This window comes from Podarcis raffonei, chromosome 6, assembly GCF_027172205.1.
Source record: "Podarcis raffonei isolate rPodRaf1 chromosome 6, rPodRaf1.pri, whole genome shotgun sequence".
Taxonomy (NCBI): Eukaryota; Metazoa; Chordata; class Lepidosauria; order Squamata; family Lacertidae; genus Podarcis; species Podarcis raffonei.
Window position 1 is genome coordinate 46,726,652 of NC_070607.1, and position 19,866 is coordinate 46,746,517.

The following is a 19,866-nucleotide window of genomic DNA, read 5'->3' on the forward strand; positions in this document are numbered from 1 at the left end:
TTGTCCTTCTGAATCAAGGCAATATTGAAATGTTCCCTTTTCAGTAAAGCTTCAGTTCTTGCTCTCTTAACTGGTGATCCTAAACTTCTGGCATTAAGTGACATATTTTTTTACACTCAGCGGCATTATGTTATATTGCTTTGAAGAGTTGTGCACTCATTCAGTTAATGCTCTTTTTTTACATCCTTCCAGCGTGCCTTGGATTCTGATGATAAAAGATGCATTGCATGAATTAATGTAGGGTATTACCGGTATCTTCCCATCCCTCCGACCCATATCCTTTCCCCCCTTTTGTATCAGTATGTTTGATGATGTTTGTATTTTGTCTTTATTTAATTTTTTTAAATAAAGTTTCTTTAAAAAAGAAAAAAAGATCTTTGTTACCTCCCTATAAGTACTGCAGAAGGGGAAAGGGCACTCAGTAAGCTGCCTTTCATAAATAATTACAACTGGTCAACTATGACTGAAGGTAACAGCTTAACACTGTGATCCATTCATTGAACATAAACTTACTCAAGTTGTTGATTTCTCAGAGGTCATCAGAATCTTTGGTACTGAAAAACACGTGCTAAGTAATTTAGTCATATGTTGATGCCATTTGATCTACTTGGATATTGCTCTTTTTCAGAAAGATATGGGTATTGCTGAATATTGCTTTATTCATAAAGACTCTTTATTTCCCTATATGAACCCAGTTTGAACAGTTTGTTTAGCTGCTGCTATCACTTTTAAATGCTACTTTAATATATAAATGTTATTAACAATAAGTTGTTATATGCTCATGGTTTTTTGAAGTATTTACATGAAAGGAAGGTTAAAAATTTGTTCAATAAATACATCTTAAATTAAGACTGCAGTTTCAAAATAACTGTCCATATTGATAATATATGAGGACAAATAGCAGTTTAGAGCCAGGGTGGTATTCACATTTCCCAAAACAAAATGCAAACCAGCAAACAGGCACTTGATCGAATTTTACGATGCAGTTCTTCAATTTAAAAAGATGTGCAGAAAATGCATATGGGTGCACAAAAGTGTATTAGCAACATGGTAAAACTGCCTGCAAAAATGTGTATATTACACAAAATTGCATATATAAAAATATGTGCACTAAAACGCTGATGAATTTTTGTGAGGACTTTTAATAATAATAATAATAACAATAATCATCATCATCACAAACTGGTGCAGAAATGTGGTGAAGTGGAAGTGACATTGGGAAAAAGAGAAAGTGATTGTCAACCTGCAAGTGAGACCCATTGAACTCAATGGGACTACATTTTTGAATGGACATGTCTAGGATTGTACTGCAGGATTAAAAACCTTTGCACACTGACCTGCCCATTTCTCCCTCTGAAGTGGGAATGAACATGCACAGCGCTGGTATCAGTTGCACCAAGTATAGGGGGTGGAGGTGTCACCAGCCCCTTCAATATTCCTTAGCAGGGGGCTTAGCTCCCTCATATTGAGGTGGCAGAGGAGTCCGAACCACCGAGCCAAGTGGCAGGCTCCTCCTGAGCATGAGATAGGACAAGCATGTGATCTGTGTCATGTGTGTGCCATCACAGGTGCACGTCACACATTGCGCATGCAACCTCATGCACGCGCCATGACATTGGCCCCTCAGTCTTCAGCTCAAAGCAGTCAGGTATCACCTTACCAACATAGGCCATGGTACGTAAACATTTGAAGTACCAGTGCTATTCCAACTCAGGATGTTTTCTGGATTAACTAGGTGAAATGTTGTGGAATCACCTTTGCCCCTCCAAACTACAGAAGATATTTTGCTACCTTGCACAATTCCCTCTCAAACACTGGAGGGAAGCACTGGAGCGTTCCAGCCCACAGTTGTTACCCAAGAAGTGCCTCTGTGTGCATGTTAAATAGGAGGTTTCTGGTTACTTAAAGGCAGTCTCTATTCATACACATAACAAGGCAACACAAAGGCTGCTGGGAAAGGGCAGAGCCTGCTGAAGCATTATGCTTTTTCTGCTGGAAAAGATGGATACCCACTTTCTACAGGTCTTGCATCTTTTTATAGGGCTCATTGTTCTTTTTGGGCTCCTGCAAATCATTAAGTTGTACCGGAGGAAGAAAGAACTTCTCAAAAACTTCAAGAGTTTCCTAGGACCTTCCAGTCACTGGCTTTATGGTCATAACAGGGAGGTAAGGAAGAAGGCTTGGAAAAGGGAGGGGGAATATTTATTTGCAGTTGAAGGGGCAGATGCAAACGAAGATGGGCTTTCTTTCTACTTGGCAGGCAGATATAGCTTTTCTCAGCCTTTAAATGGATGGGAAGCTTCACTTGGCAGAAGGAACCCCTCTCCTCCAGCACAAGTGCAAAGTCACAATCTCCCTTTGCATCTGATCACACTATTGGTGAGAATTCAAGGAGAATACTGTACTTTTCCATGTATAAGGTGCACGCCTTATACACGGGGGCGTGTTATATATGGGAAAATACAGTATTAGGTTAAAAAGCAGAATGAGAATTGTGATTGCAAATGTAAGAAGAGAGAGAGTGTGAGTGTGTGCATGTGCATAAGTAGAGTGAATAAGAGGTGACTCTTCTTACTGTCCAATTCTCCTTCTGCTTTTTCACTCAGTCAGAACAGGATCACCTTGAAACATTTCCAGGATATTCTCCTCGAATTCTCACCAGTAGTGTGATTACAAGCTAGTTCTGGCTTTCATCAGATTTACTGAAAATATATTTCACTTGCCACCCATTTCTCTGTGCTTATGTGTCTGATGTGTGTTTTCTTTTGCTTGTATTGGTGCGTAGCTATCTTTTGTTTCTTCATCTTTGTCTTAAAAACAACAACAACCCTTCCTCACACGTAAGTTGTGCAATATGGTAGATGAACACCTTATAAAGGTGGCAGGAGGGGAAGAGGGAGGGCAAAACCAGCACCACCCAGAAGAGGTGACCATTGCAAGGTCATGTTGATAAGATCTTCAGTGTACTTTCTGTGAAAATTTTGACTACTAATCTTACATGCCATGCAAGTACCTTATTGTAGAACTCTCTTCAGAAACAAAGTGAAAGATAAATTCTCATTCACTGAATGAATGATTCTCTGGGATGGGTTCTCCGCCGTAACATCTACACACTCAGGACATGAATTAATAAACATTTTATATGGTTACTTTCTGTCATTGCAGATCCATCGAGGACAGGAACTGAAGAAAAGCTTGGAATGGGCAGAAAAATATCCTTATGCCTACCCTAGATGGTTTGGTGGCTTCGTGGCTGTTTTAGTAGTTAACCATCCAGATTATGCAAAAACTGTGTTTGGTCATGGAGGTAAGCTTACACACAGCTGCAAATTTCCCCTTACAGATGCCCCCAAAGCACAAATCCCGACTGCCACAGCCCACAGCTGCCTCATGCCCCATTCTCCCCATGGGGCCCTCAAGGGAAGCTTCCCGCTTTTCTTGAGGAGGAGCATTTTTCCAGCGGTAAATAGGCAGGACAAGTAGCAGAGGCTACACTCTTAACACTTCACAGTGAACTGGGCACAATATGCTTATTTCTAAATTGTACACTGATGCCTATTTCACAGAAAGCTGTTTGTTTATTAAAAGTGGTTCTTAGACTTTAAGGCAGTGTGTCAGGTGGCAGAGGAAACAACTCCCACAGCTGGTTGCCAGGAACGGATAAGACAAGGAAAAGTTCTTAAAATCTGCTTTTTTATTCAATATTTACAGCCTCTGGGAATAATGGCGTTGTCCCGAGTGACTCTCCACCCCTTTTTTCTCCCACTTGCTCATTCGTCATGGGTGGCGCTGAGGGCCCTTTGCTTCTGAGCCCTGTGCTCTCCTACTTTCACTGCTTGCCGGTTTCTGGGAGGGAGGGGTCTGGAATGCTTTGTAAAGACACAGTGTCTGTCAGCTGCCACCCCTCTGGTGCTTCTTCTTCCTCCTCTTCCATTATTTCTCAGCTTTCCCCCTCATCTGCCTCTGAGCTGTGACTTCCCTCATACCCCTGTTGTAATTCTGAACTGTCTTCTTCTTCTCTGGAAGGGTCGGGCTCCACCATTCCTCCTCTGCCCAGTCCATGACACAGTGGTTGGGGAGGGGGGGCACTTTCAGCCTGGAGGCCATATTTCCTTGTGGGTAAACTTCTGAACACCAGGTACCAGGAATGGAGATGGGGCCATGTGCAAAAGTAGATGGAGCAGCAAAAATTCCCCTATTGTAAAATAGACTGCATTCTGCACCCCCCTTCTATTCTCCATCCAGACAAGTAAGAGGCAAAAATACTGCAATTCAGGATCAGTGAGGAGTGTAACCAGGTGAAAGGGGTTGAGGCCTGGGGAGACTGAGATGCTACGAGGGCGCAGCCTGATGTTTCCACCCCTGCTTTAAGGTTTCAGTTGTGTTTCCTTTGTGGTTACATTCAGTTTTTAGTCCTATACGTCATGTCCTGAAACGGCTGGGCTGGATTTGCACCACAGCACCTTTCCCTTAATGATTATTCTTTTTGCAGCTCTGGATTTTGCTGGTCATCATGATTCTGCACGCTAGAGAGAGGCCAAAGTCCAAGCTAACTAGTAACAAGCTACTACTAGTGCTTGTGTCGGTGATGTAATACCAGCCTAGAGATATGAGAGCAGTCAATTGCGGCATCAAAGAGGGTGCCTTTCAAGCTGGATTTGGCAAGGAGCACAATCTTAAAGAAATAAACAGCACACTTGTCAGTTTTGTACAGGTTCATCAGTACCTCTTTGAAAACCAAATGCCATCTCAAAACAGATTGGTCTGCTTAAAATTTAAAAATAGCCAAAGTTTGGAATATTCACTACAGTTTGCCTTTGATTCCATCCTGTTTTTGTTTTTGTCTTGCTTTGAGCAATGAGCGTGTATAGGATTGCAACTTCAAAACAATATTTTCTGTTATATATATTTTCAGATCCCAAGGCTATGACGACCTATAAGTTCTTCCTCCCTTGGATTGGTAGGTAAAATGATGATCAGTTCAACCTGTCACCTGAAGTTGCTTCACATCAGTATAAGCAAAGGCAAAGAGCATTTATTCCATTTATCCCAGGTTTTGCTTTTAAGTGTGTCTCACACAGGATATGTAGTTAAATAGAGGGTGATGTTTTGCTCTTCTTTTTGTATAAAGAACAATCCTGTGCCTAAATATTTCAATCTCAAGCTTGCTTTATTGAATCAAGGTCAAGACCCACTATCCATAGTGCTTGTTCATATTATGCAGTTCCAAGCAGAATTTCATTCAGAACCTTTTACCTTGATATTTTATTTTTTTTAGCTGAATGGTAAGGTAGAGATTTTAAACAAATTGAACCAATCAGATGTGCAACTTGGAGGACCTTAGTTTTATAACAACAAGCAAAGAGAGTTCTCCTGTCCAAAATGAGCATTTTAAAGTGCTGTTGCTTTCTATGGAAGCATTTGTTGTTTAGTCGTTTAGTCGTGTCCGACTCTTCGTGACCCCATGGACCAGAGCACGCCAGGCACTTCTGTCCTCCACTGCCTCCCGCAGTTCGGTCAAACTCATGCTAGTAGCTTCGAGAACACTATCCAACCATCTCGTCCTCTGTCGTCCCCTTCTCCTTGTGCCCTCCATCTTTCCCAACATCAGGGTCTTTTCCAGGGAGTCTTCTCTTCTCATGAGGTGGCCAAAGTATGGAAGCATTTATCACATAGTTAATTCTCTTCTGTTAAATCAGTGAGACTTAGAAGTGCTTGACAGGATCCTGTCTCTGGGCTTCCAGTCCTCACTAAGGTTGCATTCCTAGCTAGTCTTACCTAGGAGTAAGTCCCACTTATTTTGGACTTATTTTTGAGTAGACATGGTTCATTCTTAGTCCTGTCAGAGAGATATGAAAATGTACAGAATGAGTCTCTGATTTAGGAAATATGGCTCTATTCGCCCCATGCCTGCCAATATTTCTGCCAGTATTCCCATTCTCAAAAAGCTATATGGCTCCTGAAATGGAACCTCTGTATATCCCCACCCACCCAACACCTTCACACAAAAAACCTTTCAGATTATGTAAATAGGTATTTTTGACTTGCAGAAATTGACATAAGAATAGTGCTGGTTTCTCCTTCTGCTTCTAGAGTAGCCCTTTTTGGAAAACCTGGTTGGACTCCAACTCCCATCAGCCCCAGCCAGAATGTCCAGCAGTCAGTGATGGCTGGCATTAGAGCAATATTTGGATGACCACAGGTTCCTTACCCCTGTTTAAATCTTGCATTCAGGTCTTTGTCTACCTATTGATATTTCCAGCACTTTGTCATTGCAAAGTCCTTCCCCAGTGGCGTCCTTCCCATTGCAATCCTCTCTGAATATGTACATGGATAGCTCAGTTGGTTAGAGCACGGTGCTGATAACGCCAAGGTCACAAATTTGACCCCCATTTGGGACAGCTGCATATTCCTGCAATGCAGGAAGTTGGACTAGATGATCCTCAGGGTCCCTTCCAGCTGTACAATTCCATGATTCTATGTCTAGAAACAGATGATTTTATTAGGAAAAGTCACATCCCAGAAATCCTGAGCTCTCTTTGGATCAACAGCTTGCTAAGCTCTGTAATGTTCTGAATGGCATCTTGTTCTTTGTGTCCACAGGAAAAGGACTTCTGATCCTGGATGGACCAAAGTGGTTTCAGCACCGCCGACTGTTAACTCCAGGGTTCCACTATGATATTTTGAAACCTTATGTAGCACTGATTGCAGATTCAACCAAAGTGATGCTAGTAAGTAGGATGGCTGATGCTGCTAAGGTGCTGAGATGCTGGTAAAATGTTGATGATACTAATGGGATAGTTGCCTCTCTCACAGTTAGGATTGGTCATAGTTCAGTGTAAGATGGAATAAGGGGCAGGTAAATGTTATGGTCTAATACTGGAATGCCCTGAACTTGAATGGCAAAATAATAACTGGCGATTTCTATATGCACTGAGTGGGCTCATCCAATCCACTCTTATCCCTTCAAAACAGAGAGGGCAAGTTCACATTATCCACTGATGGTTAGCAAGGATAAAGGTTATGGACACGTCATAAGTTTGGCCCTGTCTGCACTATACATTTAAAGCAGAATCAAAGTACTTTAAACAGTCATGGTTTCCCTCACATAAACTTGGGAAGTGGCGTTTGTTAAGGCTGCATAAATGTATAGTCCAGATGGAGTCTGCACTATAGAACTGTTCATATGATAAGAAAACTCTGATATTTGACCTGGGACAGCCATTCAGTAAAATGCTGTTCAGGATCTGGGAAGTTAACTCTCCTTATCTTTGATTTCTGTTCTAGGATAAATGGGAGAAGATGATTGACAAGGATGCCACAAAATCACTGGAGATGTTTGAACATGTCAGTCTGATGACTCTGGAAAGCATCATGAAATGTGCCTTCAGTTACCAGAGCAAAGGGCAGACTCACAGGTTCATGTCTTGTTTTATTTTTTATTCCCCCCCCCCCATAAAGCTGGTGTCAGGGAACTGCCATCAGAACGAGAGGAGGAGGAGGGGCTCCATGACGATGCTGGAGAGGGGCCAAGTAGGGAGAGAGGCAGGTCTCCTGTTGGGGAAGAAATTCAGCGCGACACCAGGGATGGAGGGGGGCCAATGGGGGAAGTGGAGAGCAGGCTCAGAGACTCTTCACTGGACACCAGCGGAGAGAGCACAGGTCCTCCGATACCCACGCCCACCCTGCGCAGAAGGCTTCCGCGCAGGGAGGCTAGGAGGAGACTGGGCATCAAACAACTTTTATGTTGGAAAAGGTTGAAGAAACGCCCACTGTCGGATTCTGCCAGCGACTGAGCAGCCACGAAGTGAGGGGCTGTCCAGCCAGGAAAGGTTTAACCAGGCCACCTACCCAGGAGTGGCGGCAACTTACGCACGAGCAACCCCATAACCATTAGAGCTGGCCTATAGTTTTTTTTTTTATGATGCCTATTTCCATTTAAACTGAAGGTGTTTTCACAAAACTGCACAACTGTCTGCAGCAGCAGCAACAGCAACAGCAACAGCAGCAGCAGCAGCAGCAGCAACAACAACTGTCTGCTTTTTCTTTCAGAGAGTTGGATTCTTACATAAAAGCAGTTTATGACCTGACCTATTTGGTGTCACAGAGAGTCCGTACCTTGTTGTATCGGATTGATCGCATCTATCAATGCACTGCAGCTGGGCGCAGTTTCCTGGAAGCCTGTAGAGTCGCACACCAACATACAGGTAACACCCCACCATCAGTTTCCTCCTTCATTTACAGGAGAACTAGCTAATGACAATTTGAGAGATATACTTTCCTCTAGCCCTTTGAGAAGAGTCACCATGGCTGCCTGGAGACAAAACACTCACTTGCGGAGACAGATGAACTTGACAGCAGCAAGACAAAGGAACAGTATCAGAAGGTTCTGGGGTTGGTAGTGAGCTCCTGGTGGGGCAAGGAGCCTTGGGACATGTCAGCTCTTGATAGAGGCCCTGAATCACTCCATATTTGTCCAGTGACTTCTGACATGTATGGAGTCTATCATACCCACCCAGTGTTTACTTCATCTGATTGTTGGGAACTTGGGGCAGTATTGCCTTTGCAGAAGTGTAAAGTCTCAGAGACTTAATTCCTTAATATTTGTCACACAGACAAAGTCATAGAAGAAAGAAAGAAATCTTTTAGGAAGGAGGGAGAACTTGAAAAAATCAAACAAAAACGGTACTTGGATTTTCTGGATATTCTTCTTTGTGCCAAGGTAAGAAACTTCAAAATGGCAATGCAATGGACAGTTTTTGCTATGTGGTATCAGTAGACACATGAATAACACTGACACTAACTATCCTGCAATAGAACATGAAGCATGACATCCAACCAAATAACAAAAGTATATTTAGAGATAATATTGAGAGCTAAAAGTTAGAAACATTTAGCTGCTAACCAGCTCTAGAAATAACTACATTGGCTTCCTTGTCTTCTACACTGGCTTTCTGGTCCTCCCTGTTCCCTTATAATCCTTGATGATGTATTAGTTTGAAGTAGGGATGCATCTGAAACTGCACCAATCACATAGGAATCTTCCAGACTGGTTGTTTACTGCAGCATTCCTCAACTTTCGGTTTCCAAATATTGTTAGCCTACAGCTCCTATCCCTCCAAGTTTGCTTAGCCATTGTTTGGGGATGACGGGAGTTGTAGACAGGCAACATCTCTGGGGAGCCAAGGCTGAAGAAAATTGATTTATTGAGCCTTCATGCTGATATGTTCACAGACAAAAAATAAAATAAAATAAAATAAAAGCTCTGTTATCCAGTATTATCTGTTTAATGGGCATTCATCCTGATAGGTTCATGTGGAGGCTATACGTCATTGCCTCCTAGTCAGGCTTTTGCAGTTTGAAACATTGAACCATAACATTGTAGAGTTGGAAGAGACCCTGAGGATCATCTAGTCCAACCCCCTGCAATGAAGGAATATGCAGCTGTCCCATATGAGTGACAGGATAGTTTCACCAGAAAGTGCAGAATAACTAGATTTTATATGAAATTTTTTTCCAACTGGAAGCACATGGAAAGAGTGTGGGGTATCTCAACTCTAGCAGCAAAAAGCATATGTAGGTGAAGAGTGATGAAGCCTTCCATCATCTGTGAATATTATACCCCTGATGAAGAAATAATCAAGTAAACGAGTAACAGGTTCTTTTTTTTTTTTTAAAAAAGAGTCTTAAGTCCTTTAACCATGGTAATCTTTTAAATCTCTAACCATTTCTAACTCATCAAATAGCTAATCTCCTTTTTTTCCTTCAGGATGAAAATGGTGTTGGGTTATCTGATGAAGATCTGCGTGCTGAAGTGGACACTTTCATGTTTGAAGGCCATGATACCACAGCGAGTGGGATCTCTTGGCTATTATATGCGATGGCCCAGAACCCAGAACACCAGCAAAGGTGCAGGGAGGAGATAAAGGAGACTCTGGGAGATCGAGACACAATTCAGTGGTGAGACCTCTAACTCTGTTTTTTCTATACTTGTATGGCCTGTTTGGAGGGGAAGGATAATTGCTTTCTCATTCTAGAATCAGAAGATCAGTTTAATATGCCAACCACAGAGATTCCTTTATCATTTCCTTTTTGCTCCTTTGTCTCCGACAAACACTTAGACCCCCAAGTTCTAAGTATGTTTACTTTCAAAAGATACAGGTGGGAGTTAGCAATTGTTGAGTTTTTCCATTATTTCACCAACCTGGTATTATTTTATTTTTTTGTCTATTTATGTACTTACATATTTATTAATTTTATATCCCGCCCTTCCTCCCATTATTATGTGATGAGTCTGCTGGGATCTTGCTTGTCTTCATCTTTTATGTCCTTCTGTTTATGTGCTTTCAGCTTTGATATGTAATGAAAAGCTTCCTTGTTTGGGGAAAAACTTGACTCATATAATTAGAATTCTGATAAAATCATAACATCTACTGAAATGAGTGGGACAAGTAAGTCATAACTAACTCAGCTCATTGATTTCAAAGGGACTAAAGCATCATTCCCCAACCAAGTGCCCTTCAGATAATCTGGACTACAACCATGCTAACTGGGGCTGGAGTTGTAGTTCAAGACATCTGGAAGGCACCATGTTGGTGAACGCTAGACTCAAGTATGACTAACTGACTTTGGATCCAACTCGCCATTTCCACATCTAGAGACCTGTTTAGACAATCAGTATCTGCTGGTACTGCAGTGGCAAGGGAGAGTCAAGCCCATGATTCCTCACTATTCCTCTCATCTGTTCAGTACACCTAGGTACCAAATATCTGAATAGGGCTTAGGTCTTCTAGCCATCAACTCTATTAGAGCAGTGTTGTCACTGGAGATTTGTGATAGAGAACGAGAACCAAGGTGTACAACACTGATATTTCAGACCCTTGCTACCTTGTTTGACCGGTTGCACAGCTGCTGAAAGATCCTATCATATTAGTTGGAAAAGTTGTTGCTCAAATGTGGTTTCATCTGAATTTTTCAGGGATGACCTGGGGAAGATTCCTTACACCACCATGTGTATTAAGGAGAGTCTCCGTCTTTACCCTCCAGTGCCTGGCATCTCCCGGCAGCTTAGTAAACCCATAACTTTTTGTGATGGACGCAGCTTACCTACAGGTTAGTTCAGATTGGGCCTTTTCTGTTGCCCATAGTCTACCTTCTCCTGTTGAAATCAAGGAGACTTAAAAATGTTGCATTGTATTCTTTGTAAACTGACTCAAAGTCAAAATTTGATGGTGAACTTCAGGTGTCAAAACCACATTCTAGATTACAGTAATGTTATGAAATTTTCATTTACAATGGAAGGTATTATTTGCAAACCAAAACGGAAAGGTTTGGAATATGTGCATTTGACCATTGTTTGCCCATTCAGAACTTACTGCAACGTCTCTTTCTAAATCAGTGTGGTGAACCTCTGGCCAGCAGAATTAATTAGGGCTATCAGATCCCAATTTGTCAGCGAGTCCACCTTTGCCAGCTGGCAGCCATGGCTTGATTCAAACCACACCTGCAAACAGGCTGCTGATCAACTGATCAGCAGTTACTGCAAGCCCATTTGAACTTTGACAGATGGGTGCCGGCTGGATCCAGTCCCCCCAAACCCCGTTATAAACAAACCCACTCTACTAGCTTCCTCCTGGCACCTGTGTATCTTCACAGAGAATACACTCAGTGCAGCTTTGAAATTAGTGGTTAAGATCACTCAGTTTTGAAATTAGTTTTGAAGTTAGTCGTTAAAATCTCTGTTTTGAAATGTTCAGTCCGCTATCTTGATTCAAAATTGCATCAAATTACATCTGGCACCCAAAATTTGGTTACTATATATATCTTAAGAGGCTCCATATGCAAAGTGAACGAACAACTTCCCAAAATATATAGAAGATAAGGATAACTTTCAGAACTCATGCCTGAGCTTGTTTTCCCCCTCTTCCCTCTCCACCCCCCTCCTTTCCTCTCATTTCATGAATTTATGAGGGCAGGTCTATGGATTTTTGTAAACTCTGGGAGCCTTTTCAATTAATGAACAGGGTAAAAATGCTTTAAATAACTAACACAGAAATGAATGCAACATTGACCCCATTTACTAATAGAAAGCAGCTTCAGAAAGTGCTCCTGTGAAGTGAAGCGAAGGCTACAATGGGAGGGTGCGCTTAACACTTTTCCTGCCACCATCTCTTGACTCTGAATTGCCCTCCCAAAATTTCTCCTCAGGTTTCCAAATATCAGGCTTGTTTGAGTAGAGTGCAATTTGGAGCAAAGAAGTGGCAAGACAGGAACATGTATATGTGTTGCAGCTTTATATTGCCTTTACTCAGTGTGGCTTTTTTTTGCAGGGGAACTATGATTATTGGTGTGTTGTGTAATCTCTAATTGTGTAAAATGTTTATGTGGGCCCTCTCAGAGGTGTGGCTAATATGTTCCATCAATTTGAGTAGGACATACATGCAAGTCCATTTAGCTGGATCAGAACCATAAGGTCCCTCTGCCCCCAACATTGCTTCTTTGTCTTCCTTCTCTGAGTTGAAATGTTAGCTCTGAGATAGGTCTTCGGTAATGGCAGTGCTTGGATATTGAAATTAATCATGTTAACACTTTATGTTACAGGTTCCCTGGTGGCAATTAATATTTATTGTATCCACCGAAACCCTAGTGTATGGCAAGACCCAGAGGTAATAATTTGTCGTTATAGATAAAGGCATGTGACAACATCTGCAACACATAGCTGGAATACATAGCTGGTGGATTTTAGCCAAACTGCATTTTTAAAAATAAAGGTGAAGTGATTGCATGGTACAGCAATTAGATAATCTCAGCTACTGAGGATGTTGCCCTTTGAGTCATACTAAGGGCTCATGCAGACTTTCCTTGTGCCACACTTTCCAGGCACAGGTCAGGGCTATAAAGCTCCATGTCTGTGTATGTGGTTTTTTGTCCTGGCGCTTTCCCTGGGAAAACCCATGTTTTACTGCTGAATTGAAGCAAATGGCAATCTGTGGGGAACCTGACTACCATTTCCTCCAATTAAAATGGTACAATGTGGGTTTTCTTAGGGAAAGTGCCAGGACAAAAAAAAAAAAAAACATCTACTCGGATACGGAGCTTGAACCCCCAGACCTGTGCCTAGAAACATGGCACAAAAGGATGTCTGGATGAGTACCAGTTGCTGGACAGCAATGGTGAGAGAGGGCTGTTGCCTTCAAAACCTGCCTGTAGGCTTCTCAAAGGCATCTAGTTGGCTACTCTGCAAAGCAGGATGCTGGATCTTTGGTCTGGTCCAGCAGGCCTTTTATGTTTTGAAAGCAGAACTCTAGCATGAATAAGGGAACAATTTGTAATCATGTTCCCCCCTTGCCATTTTCTGCTAAAAAGAATCGCTCCTAAATGCTTTTTGACTGTTGGTGTGAAATGGTGTGCAAAATATGTGTACATAATGATAATGCAGATAAATTTTCAAGAGACTCTTTTGTGTTAATGGTGTACAAATGTGGAGAACTAAACTTAAAATTGGGAAACTGAGAGAAATGGTAATGGACAGATTTGTCCATGCCTTCTCTTACACACACAAAATGTGGGTAGAATGGATGACAAGCAGACAGGATGCACCTGCCACTGCCCTGTTGCTTGCCACCAGAGGCAGATTTAGGGCTGTGAGGGTGGTGTGCATACACTGGGCACTGAGCTGAGGGGGCGCCCTCTCAAAGCCCGGTATGTGAGGTGCTGGGCTTTGGAAAATAAGCGTGAGACTCTTAAAGGGTCCTAGAGCCCCCGAACCTCCTTCTCAAAGTCAGACACCTCCTTATCTGCCTTTAGGAAGGCAGCGCTAAGGCAGGGCACCAAATATTGGCCTTGCACAGGGACCATAGTAGCCAAGTCTGCCACAATTGCCAAAATGTTGCTGTTGTTACTGTTGCCAAAATGTGGGGTGACCAGATGGGCATGCCACTGCTACCATCACCATGCTCTTCCTCTGCCACCACTGCACAACTCTACTTCCTGCTCACCTGCCAAGCCAATTGGGAGAACTGGAGGAGGTGGGTCAAAATGACAAGGAAAGGTGCAAGGGCCCTCAGCAGTAGTGACAGCAGTGGGTGGCCTGGAAATTGGGCCATTGGCCCAGAGACCTCAAGTTTGGATATTGTTGCATCCAAACCTACAGTCGAAATTCTGGCAACCTTATAGGAAGCATCAAAGCATTTTAAACATATATGTCTTAAGACTGGGCCCAAGATTATATAAAAGCTTCCAGACTGTGAAGCAAGACTATCAGTTGCTAGAGATGCTAATAAAAGACATCTGCCTTCTTTTCCTCCAGGTGTTTGACCCCACTAGATTCTCATCCGAGAAGTCATCTCAGAGGCATTCACATGCTTTTGTGCCTTTTGCAGCTGGACCAAGGTGAGGATATAGACAGTTGAGTGTCACGGTCTGATTTACTCTCGGCTTAATTAGGCAGCAAGCAGACACTTTCAGTGTTTCAAACAGTTTATGATGTACGGTAATTGCTCTCTGAGCCATTCACAGCGACTGACTGTCATTAACACATTGAGGCATCTGAACTATGTCCTCGCTTCCAACAGCATATCCTCCAGGAGCCCCCTCCCTCCCTTCTCTTTGATTGACACCTCTCTTTAACCCTCGTGAACCTATGAGCGTGAGCAGATTCATACTGATATACTGCTCCTTCCTCTGATGTATTTTCCTCCTTCTCAGTTGCTGCCTGATACTCCTTATCAGCGTCTGGGTTTTCTGCCAGCCCTGGCTCACTGTCATGAGAAATTGTCTCTTCCTCTCTGACATGAGAAGCCAAGGAGGATTGAGGGGGGCTGGATTCAAACTGCTGTGGAGGAATGAGAGGTTCCTTGCTGCCTCTCTGAAGATCCCTGTCTCTGCAGATCTCCTCTTCCTCCTCCCCATTGTCGCTCTGGGGCGCCATGTCTCTGACATTCAGGCCAGATGAGTGAGAGGTTGCTGATGAGCAATAGGGAGGAGAGAAAGAAGCTTGTCTTTGGAGTCTGGTGGAGAATCTGTTGCTGGGCTAGAAGTTTCATTGCCCCTGACCACTGGTCATACTGCTTGAAGGAAGCTGGAGTCTAACAACATCTGTAGGGCCACAGGTTCCCCACCAATGACCTAGAACATATTTGCAGGTGGCTACAGAAAGATTAGATTAATTGTCACATTTGAGTGATGTATTGCTACAGGAAGTAAAAGAAGTAAAAAAAAAAAAAAGAGCAGGGGCTTAGAAAGGGGCATGTATTTCTGTCCCACCCCTTCTGCTGGCTGGAGGCAATGTCCTCAAGAGGCTTGACTTGCTTTTTGGGAGAAACCAAAGCTATGATAATGGAGAGCCTATCGGGTTGCGGGTTGTTAGTGCTGTGAACCTTCCGCTATTGTAAAACACACACACACACACACACACACACACACACACCTCACATTGCAGAAGTGCCATAAGTATCCTGTGACCTTCATTCCAAGGAAACCAATCCTGGAGCACATTCAGGAACCCCTGAAATCTTTCAACACACTCAGGGATTGGGGGATGCATTCCAGCATGGATCAAGGTCCAAGGCTCCGAGAGGATTTGGGTTTCCTTGTTAATGGTTGGGAACCTATCCAGGCTGAAAGTTGGAATGAAAGTATTTTGACAGGCAGAGTCAGCATTTTCAGGTAACGCTCCTGCATTATGATTAACTGTGCTTCTTAATAGATTTTCCTGACTTTTCTCTCTTTCCTCAGGAATTGCATTGGGCAGCAGTTTGCCATGAACGAGATGAAAGTGGCACTTGCCCAAATCCTACTCCGGTTTGAAATCTTGCCAGATCCAGCAAAGCCTCCTGTTCCGATCCCCCAGGTTGTCTTAAAATCTCAAAATGGGATACACCTGTTGCTAAAGAAACTCAGCTGATAGCATATACAATTGTAGGGTTGGACAGGACCATGGGTCATCTAATCTAACCCTCTGCAATGCAGTAATTAATAAAATGGCATATTTAAAGGCAAGCTGTGAATCATTTGAAACTTCTTTGAGAGGAGTGTGTGGGGGGGGTGTCTGATGGAGCATATTAGTAAACGCTCAATTATGAAGAAGGAGCCCTGGGTCAGTCATGCCTCCATCTTCTGTCTCCAAAAACCCATCACCAGGACTACCTCCCAGTTCAAGAGGGCACCACTGCTACTGTGCCACTTCCAGGGGCATCAGACAGGTTCCCAGCCCCTCCAGAGTGTCTTCAGAACAGAGCTTTGACCCACCTAGACAGGAGTGGGTGGCATGGCAGTGCTGGGCTCTGTTGGGAAGAAGGGCGGGATATAAATTCAAAAAAATAAATGGAATAAATAAATGCAGTGGAGCTAGGCCGTAGGCTGAAACTCACAGATCATATCTAGTTTGTATCTTCGTCAAGAAAGTAATTGGCCATACCTGAATACAGGAACACTGCGAGATATTGTAGCTAAACATGCTGAGTAAGGTTTAATGATTATCCTAATCACTTCCATTACTCCAGAGCCATTTCAAACATGCCAGAAGGACACATGGCACATGCCTCATCTATTTGTGCCAAGGAGTGGTCAGCACAGAAGGGCAGTGCCACAAAGCCACCCTCACAACATACGTTTTGCTGCTACTTACAGGGCAGGGTTATGGCAAGGTTGCGAGTGTGCATCGTGGTGGGAGCAACAGATTAGCTCTGCCAATGTGGCTGCACAGTGCCAACCATGGTGCCTTCCTGCCCTGTCCAGGCACCATCCCAGGAAAGCATGCTATTTTTCTGGAAAAAGAGGTGCCAGAACTCACCATGAACAGGTCCCTTGTTTGCAATGGCACCCGCATGAGAAGTGCTGGAACAGAGTTCTGGTGAGTTCCAGCTGAAAAAAAGCCCTGCCACTAAGTGGCAGCAATACCAGAGCTGAGATTGGCAGCCCCATGGCCTTGCTCTATTCTATCAGCTACTCCAGCATATTTTGTAAAATATGCAAGGATTTATGTAAAATGAACCATGGAAAGAGAAGAAGGGAAGTCATTGATATCTTAAGGATGTAAAACGAGTATCTTAAATTGCAAAACAGAAAACTTGATAGAAATTATATACAGAATGGTAAAAAGAAAAAGAAAGAAAACAAGGAATAAAAAGTAAAAAAAAAAAAACCACATGGAGGCTATGCCAGCAATGATCGCTCCACCCTGCCATTCTCGCCTCCAGCTAAATTCTTTTCATTCAGGTATTTTACCTCTGCATGCATACTTTATTCATCATTGCCAAATACAGCTGGCAACTGGATTTACCCCTGCAAACATGCCCTGACAAATACATCTCAAGTTGTTCAATCAACAAAGAAGCAAAGCACTCTATGGACATAAAGGTTTCCAGTTTCATAGTGATTGCCCTACACTTTATTCACAACTGAATGGTGACTGGTAACACAACATTCAGTCAATTTTCAGTTCCTTATTGAGAAACACAGTTTTATAAAGAGACCCCCAACATCTCTCTTTTTTTTAAATAATATTTATTGCTTTTAAAGATTACAGGGGGAAAAAAGAAGAAAAGAGAAAATTTAAAGACAAACGAAGAAAGAAAAACAAAACAAACAAAAAAAATGAAAAAACACCACAATACAATACAGTATACAAATAATATAAACCCCAACCCAATCCCATTAAGCTAAACACATAAATCTAAACAAAACAGTTAAAATACATGTCTCCTTTTCCATATTCTATCCTTCATTTCCTTATTTCCTCGACTTCCTCACATCTCCCTTTTTGTATTCCCATTCTTCTAATTATTTCAGCAAATCCTTTCCATCTTTCTCTATTTTTTATCGTCTTGTAAATAACATATTTTTTAACCTTATTTGCCTTTAAGACTAAATTACTTATCTATTCTTAACTTCTTCTAACATTTCTACTAAATCCATATAATAACATTCCACGATTTTTCTAACAGTCATTAATTTTGCAAAATTTCTAAATATAAGCTTTAGCTTCCCAATCTTCCTCCACCCTCTCCTCTCCCTGGTTTCGGATTCTGCCAGTCCTTTCCGTCAAATCCATATATTCCATCAACCTGGAGATCTTATGTCCGAGGCTCTTAATTCTTTTCCAAGTCCCTTCTGCGGATCTTCTTCATATTCTTTGATGCTCAGGAGCAAATCTCGGGAAAACTCCAACCAAACAGAACTTTTGTTCCTTCTGAACAGCTCAGCCAAATTTCCATACTTGAAACTAAGGTCCATAGGGTATTTCAGGATGTATTTCAGGATCCCTCCAAGTCCATAGGCCCCCACAGCTTCAAGCTCCTCCAGGCCCCAACCCATGCCCCAGATGTCAGTTAATCCCTGGATGAAGGGGTCTTTCCAACTTTCGTTCTTCGGTCCAAGCCAGGGTCCCATCCTCAAGCTCTGGTTTTTGCTAAAATCAATCATGTAGGGCCTCCATTTGTAATCCTCGATTTGCCTCTGTAGAACTGAGGATCCTTCTTGAATTACTTTAAGTTTCACAACGGCATCTTTCTCCTTTTCCTCCACCATTTGTCTTGCCAAGATATTTTCCTGTACCAAGTCCATGTTGTTGTTTGCTTTTTGATTCAAGTTAGTCACTTTCTGTTCCCGGCTGTCAAGTTTGAAGATCATGTCATCTACATTTTTGTGCAGCTGTTCAAGTGAATGATTTATTTTGAGTAATGCAGTCACAATAACTTCTCCTATCAGCATTTTGAATAGTCCAAGGTCAATCTCTGATTCTCAGGAACTTTATCTTGCAGCTGGAGTTTACCCTGTTACACTCCTGTAACAGTTTCACATGCTCCCTCTAGAGGGAAGCAGTTTCAAATTGTATCAGTTCTTTCAGTCACAGAAACAGTTTCGATTTTCAGTTATTTTTCCTCCCTTTAATAAACTCAGAAGAGATCAATGGAAACAGTATCTTTCTAATTTTAAGTATCTGTCAAATCCGTTCTGTCAGTGAACCTTCCCCAAACGTCATCAGGCAGACCGTCCCCAGGTTCAAAGCAGTGGTAGTTTACTTTACCCTCTCTCCTGCAGGTTCTCCCTAGGCTTCCCCCCTCTTCTCCTGCTTCCAAGGGGGGTTTGATATTTTTAACCAGTGGAATTTTAATCCTTTATCCAAAAACTTTCAGAGACTTTAGTTTGTAATGCCTTTGCTTCAATCTATTTACAAAAACGGGAGGTGGACTTCCTGTTTAGAGCCTTCCCGCTACTTTGCCAAATTAGAATATTTGAAGATCCAAATTTTCCAGTCTACTCACGGGTAGTTGTTTAAAGTCCAATTGTCCACAGGAAAAAGTCAGCGCTCTCCGGCAACAGCAAAGCGGCTTCACTCCGTGAAAGAAGCAGTCGATTCAAAGCACCGCGCCACTCACCCCACATCGCTCCGGATCCCCAAAACAGGGTTTCCCCGCGAGTAGGGGAGGCGCAAGAGGTGCCAGCCGAATCCCAAGTTCACAGGCTTCTCCCGCCTGTGATTTCTGTGGGTCTCCGCCTTCGCCGTGGTGGTCAGACCCTGCTTTTCATGGAGCAAGTTCCTCCCGATCGGAGGAGCTCCGCCATTGCCGAAGGCATCAACCCGGAAGTCCCGAGACCCCCCCAACATCTCACTAGGTACCGTAAGTCAGAGAATCCCTTACCATGTGGACATGGCCATATAGTCAGTGGCTGGTGGGTCCTGGGAAACTCTTAAAACCCTTGATCAGTTTCTGCCTTGTCTGAAATAGCAGGATGGCTTTCAGAGCCATGCAGGTGAAGATCAATGCCACAGTCCAATAGAAAAACCAAGAGGGACTCACAGGTAGCCAGGACCATAAGGCATTGATTATAATTTCCATTGCCAGCTGCTTGCTGCTTGCTTTG

General features: G+C 42.8%; 1 protein-coding gene across 3 annotated transcripts; it reads left to right on the top strand.

The window, feature by feature from the left end:
• Positions 1 to 1,838: 1,838 nt before the first annotated feature.
• Positions 1,839 to 15,999, top strand: LOC128415812 (cytochrome P450 4A11-like). 3 transcript variants are annotated; one of them, XM_053392519.1, is made up of 12 exons: positions 1,839 to 2,022; positions 3,166 to 3,307; positions 4,916 to 4,960; positions 6,604 to 6,731; positions 7,288 to 7,418; positions 8,053 to 8,207; positions 8,616 to 8,722; positions 9,770 to 9,960; positions 10,979 to 11,112; positions 12,601 to 12,665; positions 14,309 to 14,391; positions 15,736 to 15,999. In XM_053392519.1, the coding sequence occupies exons 1-12, from the start codon at positions 1,981 to 1,983 to the stop codon at positions 15,902 to 15,904; spliced, it is 1,392 nt and encodes a 463-aa protein (XP_053248494.1). In that variant the 5' UTR covers positions 1,839 to 1,980; the 3' UTR covers positions 15,905 to 15,999. The 3 variants fall into 3 exon arrangements, with proteins under 3 accessions (XP_053248494.1, XP_053248493.1, XP_053248495.1); XM_053392518.1 differs by having other exon boundaries at positions 1,840 to 2,166; XM_053392520.1 differs by lacking the exons at positions 1,839 to 2,022; positions 3,166 to 3,307 and adding an exon at positions 4,614 to 4,699.
• The last annotated feature ends 3,867 nt before the right edge of the window (positions 16,000 to 19,866 follow it).